The following is a 12,969-nucleotide window of genomic DNA, read 5'->3' as shown; positions in this document are numbered from 1 at the left end:
TTTTCTAATCTACACACTTTATTTGGACTTTGGCAATTCTCTCAATTCCTTTCATAGCAAAAGAAAATCCAAGGTCACCCGTTGCATTCAGTTGTCATGACTCTAGCCTCCTTTAAGCTGGGGAATCGTTGCTAAATATTTCTTTAGGTTTCATGGCATAAACATTTTTGAAGAATACAAACCATTTATTTTATGGGATATTGCTCAGTTTAGGTTGGTAAGATATTTTTTCGTGATAGGATTCAAGTGATACATTTTTGGCAGGAATGCCTCAAAAGTAACCTTGCATTCCTATTAGAGCGTTATATTAGGAGGTACATGACACCGATTTGTTCCATTACTGATGATGTTAACTTTGAGCATTTGCTTAAGATTTATCCACCATAAAGTTTCTATTTTGGCCTTTGTAATTAATGTCTTGTGACGAAATACTTTGAGACTCTCCTTATACATATCCTTAATCTTTCATCCACTAATTATAGTATCTGATGATTCCCATTTGAGTGGATTATTAATATGATGCTTGCCAAATGGTTATTTCCTGATTCCATCATTCTCTCCGTGTATATTATTGGCTTTCTACTGTCAGGTCATCAGCTGTTTTTAAAGCAGGGGAATTATATGATCTAATTTAAATTAGGGACACCTGGGTGGCTCAGTGGTTGAGAGTCTGCCTTTGGCTCAGGTGGTGATCCCAGGGTCCTGAGATCAAGTCCCACATCCACCCCCTTCCCCAGCCTGGCAGGGAGCCTGCTTCTCCTCTGCCTATGTCTCTGCTTCTCTCTGTGTCTCTCATGAATAAATAAAATCTCACAAAAATAAGTTATTCAATGATCTCTCTTGCTTCAGTGTGAAGCCTGATATGAGGAAGTAGAAGCATGGAGGCTAGTTGGAAAGCTATTGTAGTCCTGTGGGCCTGAAGTAAAGACAATGATTTGGACTAGAGTAGTGGCAGTGGAAGTGGAAATGTGTAGATGATGGATTTTAGATATGTGGGCTTGCTGAAATATTGGATGTAGAAAAAAAAGGAAGAAGGGGGAATTTCAGTTGCTTCCCCCTGCTTATGAAGAATTATAATTGGCAGTTAGTTTATATTCTTGAACAAATGGATAAAAGATTTAAATTTATTTGCAAGACAAGCCATCTAATTTATCTAACCCTCAGTGAAATTTCTAGTTGCAATTTTTTCATGAGGGGTTTTAATGAGGGTATTTTGACAAGGGTAGGCCAATAAACTGCTAAGGAAGCTAAAGAGTATAGTCTTAGGTGGGTTCATCTTGAAAGTAAACTGTAAGTACCCAACCAAAACTTGTTTAGGGGTTCAGTTCAACTTTTAACTACATTATTTGCACATAAAAAACGTTATTTGAGTACCTAATGCCTACTACCTCTTCACTTATTAAGAATTTGGAGCTCTTTCTGAACTTATCAGATGAAATGCCTATTTGGGAGCTGGACTGTTGAGGACTCTTGTATCTTTGAAGAATGCATTGAATTGTGGGCTCGGGTTCTTGATTATTTGCCTGATTCATGAGAAAACTTAAAAGGTGTGGGTATGGATTTATTTGTTTGTTTTAATTAAGTTACTCTAAATTACTTTTGGAAGTAGTACATATAAAATTGGTATGTAATTTGCACATATCTTTCTTACAGAATGGTAAGCTTTTTAAGGTTACCAGAATCTGTTTTATACTTCTACCAGAATACATAACACAGTGCTGTGTATATGATAAGTACTTAATAAATGTGTTGAGAATACAAATAAATAAAAATTGATTTCCCAGGTACATTCAGCCACTTATAAAAATAAACCAGAGTTTGCAATCGCAATAAAAATAAACTATTAGTGAATAATTGTATTTTAATGTTTTAATAAAACTTGAATTTTTAAATATTCTACTTAAATCTTAGGCATACTTTGAGTAATTTAAATATATAATATTATTTTATGCCATACTTTATTATTTTTTTAATTAAGTAGCTTAGAAAATGTGACGATCAGTGTTTTTAATTTCTAAATACTGAACTTTAAGAATTCTTTCTTATTCTTTGTTATATACAATTAGGCTTTAGATTGCCCCCATCACAGAGATTTGCAGAATTCCTTGTTTAAAGAAGTTCACTAATATCTCAGAATAAGTATATTTCCGTTGAAGATTATTCCATTGTCTCAGCTCATCAAAATTTGATCAAAATCAGTTCTTTTTTTTTCTTCTTAGGATTAATATTCTTTACCATGGGATTCAGTGATTCTATAAACGTTTCATCCCAGCTTCTGTCATTTGAGTTGAGTGGTAATAACAACCTCAGAGAGTCTTGTCTCCAGTGTTAGGCAGTTACCTGAAAGAGACCTTACTTTAATTGAAGCAGAAACTGCTTCTTCAATTTAACTTTCCTTGGCTAGATCTCATTAAAGAAAAAGTAGCCAAGCCCTGCTGTTCTTCGGCGAAACTAACATCACAGAGGTTGGACTATGTTTTCTAATGCCGAGACCCAAATTGTAGGAATCCAATTTACCATTTGGTAGAAGGTAGGTAGCCTTAATAAGTGTTTCTGTAAAGAAGATAAAATAATGGGCAGTAAATATTTTAAAACACTTAAGAAGAAAAAAGATTCAATGACTGTAATAATATAAATTTGCGTGAGTTTTCAATGACCTTGGGATACACACGCAACAAAAATTACTAAACCTCAGAGCAATTAAAGAAATGTCTTAAAGACTTCTTAAAAATGATTCAGAAGTGCCTATTTAATAATATGCTATAAAATTCTTTTCTAAGTAAAAAATGGAAGAGGGAGAAAAAAAAAAACCCAAATATAGTTGAATACTCATCAAGAGACAGAAAAACGAACCTGCCTCCCAGGCGCCCGGCTAGCTCAGTCGGTAGAGCATGGGACTCTTAATCCCAGGGTCGTGGGTTCGAGCCCCACGTTGGGCGATTGGCTCTTTTGGTAACTTCCATTTTACATAAACGTTTTAGGGTTTCTCCAAAGCCTTCTAAGTAAAGAGAGTTCTCTAAGCCGAATTAATGCAAGTGCTTTCAAGGTTAATCAAATCTATGGAAGAAAGACTTGATTTTGCAAACCAAACAGGGTTCACGCTTGCGCACTTGCAAGCAAACGTTCCTCTTCCGCGATGTCTGTCCCCAACCACCTCCTGAGAGCGGAGGACGCTAAAAGGTTTAAAGGTGAGACCGGTTTCCCGCGTGACTATGCACAGTGGCACAGCTGTTGGTAGAGAGCAAGTCTTCCTTCCAGCAGAACAAAATTACGAGCCCCCAACTTTGGCAGCTTTTCAAGAACTAAGAGACCTTACGCAAAAGCCGTCTTCCTTTCCGCGTTCCTCCCAGGATAGGGCGTGTCCTGAGGGAAGGGGCGGGGGGCGGGGGGCAGGCCAGGACCGCCCCCGGAGCCATAAGGACACCGCGAGCGAGGTTTCTGGCTGCGGGCGGATCTGCACAGACGCTGCGGGCAGCAAGGTTCCTTCCGTTGTTCCTGGGACTGTACTTGGGACCCAAGCACCCGCTTGGGTGGACGTCGCGAGGCCGGTGTTCTGATAAAGGGGCGGCTCTGACCCAGGAGCCCGAGAGAACGGGAACCAGGCGTTTTGCGGAGGCGGGACTTGCGCCTTCCGCGGTCGGCGCGGGTGGGACGGAGCAAGCCCCGGGCCCGCAGGCGGCGCCGGAGCGCGCGGACCCGCCCCCCGCCCCCCGCCCCCGCCCCGCGCCCCCGCCCCCGCGCCCGGACCGCGGGTGCCCGCACCTCCGCAGGTTGTCCCCGGCTTTGCGCTACCGAACCCGCATCTTTTCTTTCCTCTCCTTTCCTTCAACAGACACGCTGTCATTTCTTTATCTTAGAACAGAACAAAAACTCTGACCTAATTTCCCAGCAGCCGGTTACCATTCTCTTTCCCCGCAGTCGTCCGTGCTCACCATCCTCCTAGCAGCCCTTAACCCTGCGAATCCCCTTCAAAAAAAAAAAAAAAAGACCAGAAAACCACAGCCGTCGTTGCACTTGAACGCGTTTGGTTTATTAGACACCGCAGGGAGGGATGTGGGGTGTCGGAAAGAACCTATTAGAGGATTGCGCGGCACTCGGGTAATCCCAAACAAGTGAGGTCCCCTCTGGATTCGGCTTTCGCAAAAGCAAGGGCGATTCGACTGTCTTAATAGAACCTAATAAGAGGGAGAGCAGACTAAAGTTGGGATTGGCAAAGTCACTGACGTAGCAAGAGGAGGACTCCGGTGACCGATTTTCCGTGAGTTGGCAACCGCAATCCCAGGCCTCCTGCACTTCTGACCAGTTGGTTATAAATCACAGATTCCCATAATCCTCTCCTCCAGGTTGACAATTTCCAAGAATGACTCGAGAAACTCAAGAAAAGTTTACTTATTCCTGGTTTATTACGGATACAACTCAGAACAGCCATTTGGAAAAGGCGCATAAGACGAGGTACGAGGAAGCACAGCCCTTCCATGCTGTCTCCTGGAACATCAGAGCCTGGGTTGTGTTCACCACCCTGCCAGCTCTCCCAAGCCTGTGGGTTAGGGATTTCTAATGGAGGTTTCATCAGGTAGACATGATTATTAACTCAATTTCCTATCCCTCTTCTCTCCCTAGAAGACAGAGTTGTGTGTGTGCATGTGCCAAAATTCTAAGCTTCTAATTGTGCGTTGGGTCCTTCTGGTGACCACCCCTCCTCATCCTGAAGTAATCCAGGAGCCTGAGAATTGTCTTCTTAGAAAAAAAGACACTCCTACTACCCAAGAAATTCCAAGGGATTTAAGATTTCTGTGTAAGATGCTCCTAACACCCCCCATCACACAGAAAATAAGGTTTTTAGGAGCTCTGTGTCAGGAACCAGGGACAGAGACCAAATATGTATTTAAGTCACGGGTGCCTAATTTCTTTCTTCAAGTCATAAATGAGCCCAAATCTAACGGCTTTTCTAATCAGCAACTACCCCCACTTCATCCACTTTACACTTTGTCCTATGTTATCTTCTTACTGTTATGTTTCTTTACTTTCTCCACCTCTTGGAATGGCTGGTTTGTCTTTGCTCATTAAGGTATCTCAAGAACCTAAATTAGTATCTGGTAGATGTTCAATAAATAGGTACTGGTCAATTAAGTAGGAAGTGTTAGTTCCCTTGGGCTGCCATAACAAAGTGCCACATACTAGGAGGCTTAAAACAATGGAAATTTATTTTTTACAGTTCTGGAGGCTAGAAGCTTGCAATCAAAGTGTAGGCAGAGTCATGCTTTCAAAGGATCTCTTGAAGAATGTTTTCTGCTTTTTTGTGGCATCACCGGCAATCCTTGGAGTTCTCTGGCTTGCAGCTGCAGAACTTCCATTTCCGCTTTGGTGATTTCCTGTCTTCTCCCCGTGTTATCTGTCTCATGGCATTTCTCTCACCTTCTAAGGATACCAGTCATAGGGTTTACCATAATGACCTCACCTTAATTTGATTACATCTACAAAAACTCTTATTTCCAAATAATATTCACAGGTACTAGAGGTTAGGACTTCAATAGATCTTTCTGCGACACACAATTCAACCCAAGAGAGGGCTCCATTCCTTAACTTCAGCCAATAGAGGTCTGTCACTTCCTAGCTACCTACATACAAAGCTCTATTTCACTCAGAGACCATCTTTTTCATATTATTCAGTCCTGAAAAGCTTTTCATAAATAATTCAAACAAAAAAATTTTGAAAATGTTTACTACAAAAAGGTAATGTTAATAGTGAATCCATACTATTGAGCACTGATGGTAATCCCACTGAGAGCTTTCACAGTTCAGAAATAAAGGGGTTGGGCACCTGGGTGGCTCAGTTGGTTAAATGTCTGCCTTCAGCTTAAGTCATGATTCCAGAGTCCCTGAATCAGGCTCCCTGCTCAGTGGGAGTCTGCTTCTCCCTCTGCCCCTCACCGTGCTTGTACTTTCCCTCTCAAATAAAATCTTAAAAACAAACAAACAAACAAAAAACAAAGGGGCTTTGTTCTTATGGAGCTTATATTCCAGAAAAGAAGATAAAACTTTCTTACAAGGTCAAAAAAGTTGTAAGTGCATCAGTTATAGATGTGTGCTTATGGGAAAGAGGACTACTTTGGGGGAAGGGGTGCTCTGGAAGAGTGTCAGGTCCAAAGGATAAAATAACCTCACTTTTTGGAATGAATGTATTAGGAAACTGGATGGCAAAAGTGATCTTTCATAGTTTTATTCACTGCTTTTATTATGATTTTCAAGTTCTTTACGAACTAATCCTAAACTATAATTAGCAATGCTTCATCCCAATGCCAAATGTTTTGAAGATTTTGTGTAGAGAATTCAGTTCATATAGACTGGAATAACTCCAACTATGAAAATTCTACTCATCCTTCAGGAACAAGGGTAAAAGCCTCCTCTATGAAGCTTTCTTTAACTAGCTAGTCAGAATTAACTACATCAGGTAGTAGGCGGGGGGATGGGGTAACTGGGTGATGGGCATTAAGAAAGACATGTGATGTCATGAGCAACTGATGAATTACTGAATTCTATATCCAAAACTAATCATGTTAGATAAAACACAAATATTATTTACATGAAAACAAAGGAATTAACTACATCAGTAACAAGCAATTGATATCCCTAACGTTGCTACCACATTCTGTTTGTAACATCAGTTGTGTACCAACCACTTCTATGAAAATGTCCTAAAGGCAAAGGTCCCTGTCTTTTGTAGCATTTATAGTGTCTGAAACTACACTATACACACGGCAGTCAATAAATACTGAATTAATCTTAGTTTCATGCTACTATAGTAGTAGTACAGGTTGACAAAGTACAGCCAGAAATATTTTTTTTTTAAGATTTTATTTATTCACGTGAGACACAGAGAGAGAAAGAAAGGGAGGCAGAGACACAGGCAGAGGGAGAAGCAGGCTCCATGCAGGGAGCCTGACATGGGACTCAATCCTGGGTCTCCAGGATCAGTCCTGGGCCTAAGGCAGCGCTAAACTGCTGAGCCACCCGGGCTGCCCTAGAACTATTTTTAAACACACCAGTTCTTTCCTTTTTTTAAAAAAATATTTTATTTATTTATTCCTAAGAGAGAGAGAGGCAGAGGGAGAAGCAGGCTCCACGCAGGGAGCCCAACGTGCGACTGGATCCCGGGTCTCCAGGTTCATGCCCTGGGCTGAAGGCGGTGCTAAACCGCTGAGACACCAGGGCTGCACCCCCCCCCCTTTTTTTTTAAGATTTTTTTATTCGTGAGAGACAGAGAGAGGTGGAGACATAGGCAGAGGGAGAAGCAGGCTCCCTATGGGGAGCCTGATGCAGAACTTGATCCCAGGACCCCGGGATCACGACCTGAGTCAAAGGCAGTCCACCACTGAGCCACCAAGGTGTCCCTCCCCCACTTTTTTTTAAAAAATTATTTCCTATTAATGCCAGAAACCAGCTCTTTCAATTGTTAGTTGGTGCTGATATCTTCACACATAAAGTGTATGGCAAAACTAAGAAGGACCCAGAAAAGCACAATCAAAATGATTAAACTATGAGTAAGAACAGATTCGAGTTATTCAGGCCAGAAAATCTATCAATTCCTACTCTGTCTTCAAGAATAGGAGTATATTCTTCAGGGATAGGTGTACATATTTTCACAGGCACCTAGAAGAATAAAACCAGCAAAATTTCAGTAAGAGGTAGTTTGTTAAAAACAAATGAAGAACAAAAATTAAAATTAAACAATGACTGAGTATATATTTCCAAGAACCCTTATACTGAGAAGATAAAAAGCACAAAAGAGATTAAAAATTATGATTACATGTTTATAAAGCATTTTCATAAAAATACATAAGGTAGAATACCTTTGCATAAAAATGAAACACCTTTCTTCTTAGAAATGTAGAATTCTTCATAAAGAAACTGTAAAGTTAAAAAGTAAACATTTCCTAGCTTTGCTTAACAAATGTTCATCTTTGCTACTAAACATTCTCAGTCCAAAGAGTCAAATATGTTCCTAGAAAAGCAGCATTCTAATATGGACACATAAATGCCAAAACCAAAGGATTTGAAGAAAGAGACCCATGTCAATATTTGAAATACCTGGTGATGGTAACATTATTTATTCTTTAAATGAAATAACTGCTGAAAATAATGAAATAGATATCTTCCAATGCTCAGGGCAGATAATGTGACTTGCGGAGGGACAATGTTATAATTCTTTTTGGGAACTAAAATTGTAACAGACTTCCAAAATTACTCTGCTTTACTGTATTTTATTGATATAAATACAACAAATTTCATAAGCATCAGCTACTATTTCACTACTACACAAGAGAAACAACAGTCAAAAGAATTAAATATTAATGCAAAGAATAATTACAGAAATGCTTTCACTTCCAAATAAAGTAATCTCTAACAGCATCCTATATACTTTATACAATTTGCTTGTAATTGATTAGATACTTGATAAAAAAGCAAAGTTGAATTTCAAATTTTTATTTCTCAGTGGAAAATGCTCTCTTCATCAGTGGTGGCTGAGCTTTCCCAACATCAAACATCATTTCCAAAGGTGGGTTATTAAGAGAACACCAATCAGGTATACGGCCTGTCTGATTATAATATTCCTTTGAGACTGAGCGGCTCCCAAGTATGTCCTGCAGTGCTCCAAAAATAGCTCCTATGTGGTTGAAAAAAAAAAATTTATAGTTAAGACAAAAACTTATCAGAACATTTTATGTATACATACATACATCCACTTCATTATATGACAATAGAGAACAGATGAAATTGAGCAATGCACATTCACAAATTAACTGCAGTTGTTTTATATCCTAGATTTTGAGTAACAGGGTAAGCCACAACTCCTATGTTGAAAGTAATTTAAATGGCTCATAGCAGATTGTAGTGAAAATGCTAATAAGCATTAGTGTGTCTAAAAGCAGGTAAGGCAGGCAGCCTGGGTGGCTCAGCAGTTTAGCACCGCCTTCTGCCCAGGGTGTGATCCTGGAGACGTGGGATCAAGTCCCATGTCGGGCTCCCTGCATGGAGCCTGCCTCTCCCTCTGCCTGTGTCTCTGCCTCTCTCTCTCTGTTTCTTTCATGAATAAATAAAAATTAAAAAAAAAAAAAAATTAAAAAATAAAATAAGATAAAAGCAGGTAAGGTAGAGAGGGGTGGAAACTATTTTCAATTCTGTGTAAATACAGTAAATAATACCGTTCGTTTTCTTTGCCACAATTCTAAGATTGTATGTTAATATATAAAACAACACTGCAAAACCCAATAAGCATCATTATAATGCCATTCGATCTATGCTGAAGACTTTATAAAGACCCACAAGACCTTTTATATATATGGGCTATTTCCTTATTTCAATGAAATTATCATTTCCTATGAACTATCATTCAATGAATTCAGTCACAAAATAAAGTATAGAATAAAGAGATCAATTCTCATTTATGGCTCTCAAATTAGCTTTAGAAGGAATTAAAAAATGTTATGAGCAATGGTAGTATAACTGGAATAAATGCATAGCTATCACTATTATGAGTAATGATTTTAACTGGGTGTTTACTTAAAAAAAAAAAAACGCAAATGCGAAGAGAAATCAGTGTACAATTCAGACAATAATTTAAGGAAAAAGCCAGTGTTCAAAGTTCTATTAGCTCATTAAGCGAGCAATTTTTAAGAATGAATCATCTATCCGTTAATAATACCATTCAGGAACCAATTACTATATAATCATTATATTTTAAAAACTAAATTCTTACCTCCCAACCAGGCAACACAATTAGCCTTTGCAGGTGGATTATGAATTCGGAATGTCTTGGTGCCAAGTGCTTTCTTATATTTTGGTTTTTCTACCAAATATCTTATTTCTGAAAGCAATCTATGGAGAAATCCTGGCAACATAGATGTGCCACCTATGACTACCAAATTCTCTGCTAGTTGCTTTCTTGTGTCAATTGGGCACTATTATTAAAGAGAAAGAAAAAAAAATTTACCTGTATAAATAATGCTTGATTGGATTCAAGAAAATATACAGATTATTATGAATAACATAGGTGATTGATCATTACTATCACACACACACAAAAGGCACAGCAAGGTTTCTTTTACAAGGGAGTTTTTCATGTAGCAAATACAGCAATGATAATATTGCCATATACTTATACAGAACTTTAAAGATTTTAAAATCTAACAGTATAGAATTTAAAATTCCACAAGGCACATGGTAGTTATATGTGAGTATTCTCATTTTCAACGAAGAATGACTCAGTTGAACAAAGAACATGAAAAAAAATAAAATGGCATTATTTCTTTTTTTAGCAAGGAAATTATGCAGAAACTTAATTTTTCTGAGGTGATAACTTCACCGTGTTATATCCAGAGCTAGGTCAAGTGGGAAGATAACATTCTTAGAAAAATTATGGTTCTAAGAATTAGAATGTTAAAGTCTTTCATTGATGCTATGTTTTTCATAAAAATCTGAGTAGAGCTGCCAGAGTAGATAGTATCTTTCAAAGCGATGGCGTTTCACATGGAGTTCTGTGATTCCAGTCATTAAACCAAAGAGACAGACTCTTATAATCCCTGTGGAATTTAAAATTCAGCACTACACAAACTTGCATTTAAAGAAACTACAAGCTGTACTAGGTACAACATAAAAATCTGATAGTTGCTACAGAAATAATACATGACAGCACTTATGATCCCTGAGTTTGAAATGTATCCTATCTCAGTGCCAAAGTAAAACTCAGCAACTGTAAAATTTAACATAAAAGCTAAAAATTGTAACCAGTGGCTAAAGTATAAATACAGAAAATAACATTTAAAAATTTTCTCAGGTCCCCTGGTTTGGCTCAATCAGTAGAGCATGCCACTCTTGATTTCGGGGTTGTGAGTTCAAGCCCTACGTGGGGTGTAGAGATTACTTAAAAATTTTTTTATCTCAGGGCACCTGGGTAGTATAGTCAGTTAAGCATCCATCTCTTGGTTATGCATAGCTCATGTTGTGATATCAGGGTTATGAGATCAAGCCTCATGTCAGGCTCTCCACTCATTGTGGAGTCTGCTTAAGATTCTGTCTCCCTTGGGGTGCCCAGGTGGCTCAGCGGTTGAGTGCCTTTGGCTCAGATCGTGATTCCAGGGTTCTGGGATGGAGCCCTGGGTCAGGCTCCCTGCTCAGCAGGGAGTGTGTTTTTCCCTCTCCCTCTGCTCCTCCTCCTGCTTGTGTCAAATAAATAAATAAAATCTTAAAAAAAAAAAAAGCACGGCACAGAAAAGGAGGAAAGGAGTAAATAAATTAAAAAAAAATTATATCTCCCTCTACCCCTCTCCTATGCACTTACTCTCTCTCTCTCTCTCTCAACTAAATAAATAAATCTTTAAAAAACTTTTTTTTCTAAAAATAAAAATAAAAAATAAAAAATAAACCTTTTTTTTCTAAAGAGCTGTAGTCATAAATTGAAGCTTTTTACAAAATCAAAATACCTGTATAAGGGAATCCAGTATCAAAGTGGCAACACTTTTCTCCTCATTATCTTGTTCAAAAAGGATTTCCACAACCGAATCTCTAATGCGATTAAAAACAGAGAGTGCTTTGTTGACATCATATAGCATGATACAGAATATACCATTAGTTCTACTTTTTCAAATACCAGTACTATGTTAACATAGAATGATTATTAAAACACACATTGTTTGCACTTGTAAATGAGGAGAATAATAGCACCTGCCTCACAGGTGTTGAGGTGAGGATTCAATGATTCAATAGAACACTGCCTGGTACATAGGAGGCACTCCCTAAGTATTAGGTACAACGATCATTTTGTACAGATTAACATACATTTTATCCAATTATACTTCCAAAAGCCTAATAACAGAAGAGGAGCAAAATTCTATAAAGATTCAAGAAGCAGATCTGTAGTGATACAAAATATTTAAAGACCATCCTCTCCCCATGTATTTGTTTTTAAAAATAACATATGTCTCATAAGATATTCATTTTCCATTTTTCTGTTCATTCTCAAAAGAACCCTATTTTGGGAGAGCACAAGGAAGATCTTTGTGGTGGAATAGTTCTATATCTTGATTGTGGTGGTGATTACAAATTTCTAAGTGTAATAAAATTACACAGAACTATACATACAGATTACACCTATGACCATTTACTGGTTTTGCTATTGTATTACAATGAAGTAAGATGTAACCACTGGGAGAAACTAGGTGAAGAGTACACAGAGCCTCTCTCTATCATCTTGTAATCTCCTGTGAATCTATAATTTTTTGAAAAAATAGAATTCCATTTTTAAGCTAGGTACAATGCCCCTTCCCAGTTGAAACACTCTATTTACCTGCCTCCTCTGTAGCTAGACGTGTAGCTACATAACAATGAGATGGAAGTGGTATCTGGGACTTCTAGAAAATCTCCTTAAAAAGGAGAGGAAGCAGGGGCACCTGGGTGGTGCAGTTGGTTAAGTGGCCAACTCTTGGTTTCAGCTCAGGTTGTGACCTCAGAGTCATGGGATGGAGCCCTGCATGGGGCTCTGCACTCAGCACAGAGTCCACTAGAGAGTGTCCTTGCCCCTGACCTGTTCCTGTACATGGACAATCAATCAATCAATCAATTTTTTAAAAAAGGATCCCCAATTTGCTGGGGATCCCTGGGTGGCGCAGTGGTTTGGCGCCTGCCTCTGGCCCAGGGTGTGATCCTGGAGACCCGGGATCGAATCCCACGTCGGGCTCCCGGTGCATGGAGCCTGCTTCTCCCTCTGCCTATGTCTATGCCTCTCTCTCTCTCTCTCTCTCTCTCTCTCTCTGTGTGACTATCATAAATAAGTAAAATTAAAAAAAAAAAAATAAATTCAATTTGTTAACGTATAGTATAACTCCCAGTGCTCATCTCATCATGTGCTCTCCTTAGTGCCCATCACCCAGTTACCCCATCCCCCTACCCACTTCCCCTTCTGCAACCCTTTGT

At 38.8% G+C, this 12,969-nt stretch overlaps 1 protein-coding gene and 1 non-coding gene across 4 annotated transcripts in view; one reads left to right on the top strand and one right to left on the bottom strand.

Annotated features, from left to right (window-relative positions):
- The first annotated feature begins 2,866 nt into the window (after positions 1–2,866).
- TRNAK-CUU (transfer RNA lysine (anticodon CUU)) lies at positions 2,867–2,939 on the top strand. The gene has a single exon. It is a non-coding gene; the product is annotated as a tRNA-Lys (tRNA).
- A 5,133-nt stretch (positions 2,940–8,072) lies between these two features.
- The window catches only part of ACTR10 (actin related protein 10), a 31,824-nt gene continuing 26,927 nt past the window's right edge, over positions 8,073–12,969 (bottom strand). For all 3 annotated transcript variants that reach the window (XM_077909443.1, XM_077909441.1, XM_077909442.1), the window contains 3 exons: positions 11,481–11,562; positions 9,758–9,959; positions 8,073–8,665 (listed from right to left, as the gene is read on the bottom strand). In XM_077909443.1, coding sequence (XP_077765569.1) covers positions 8,484–8,665; positions 9,758–9,959; positions 11,481–11,562 — 466 coding nt within the window. In that variant the 3' untranslated portion in view covers positions 8,073–8,483. The remainder of the gene's footprint in view (positions 8,666–9,757; positions 9,960–11,480; positions 11,563–12,969) is intronic.

Source organism: Canis aureus, chromosome 9 (genome assembly GCF_053574225.1).
Source record: "Canis aureus isolate CA01 chromosome 9, VMU_Caureus_v.1.0, whole genome shotgun sequence".
NCBI lineage: Eukaryota > Metazoa > Chordata > Mammalia > Carnivora > Canidae > Canis > Canis aureus.
Note: the sequence above shows the minus strand (reverse complement) of the source record. Positions and strands in the feature narration are given on the sequence as shown.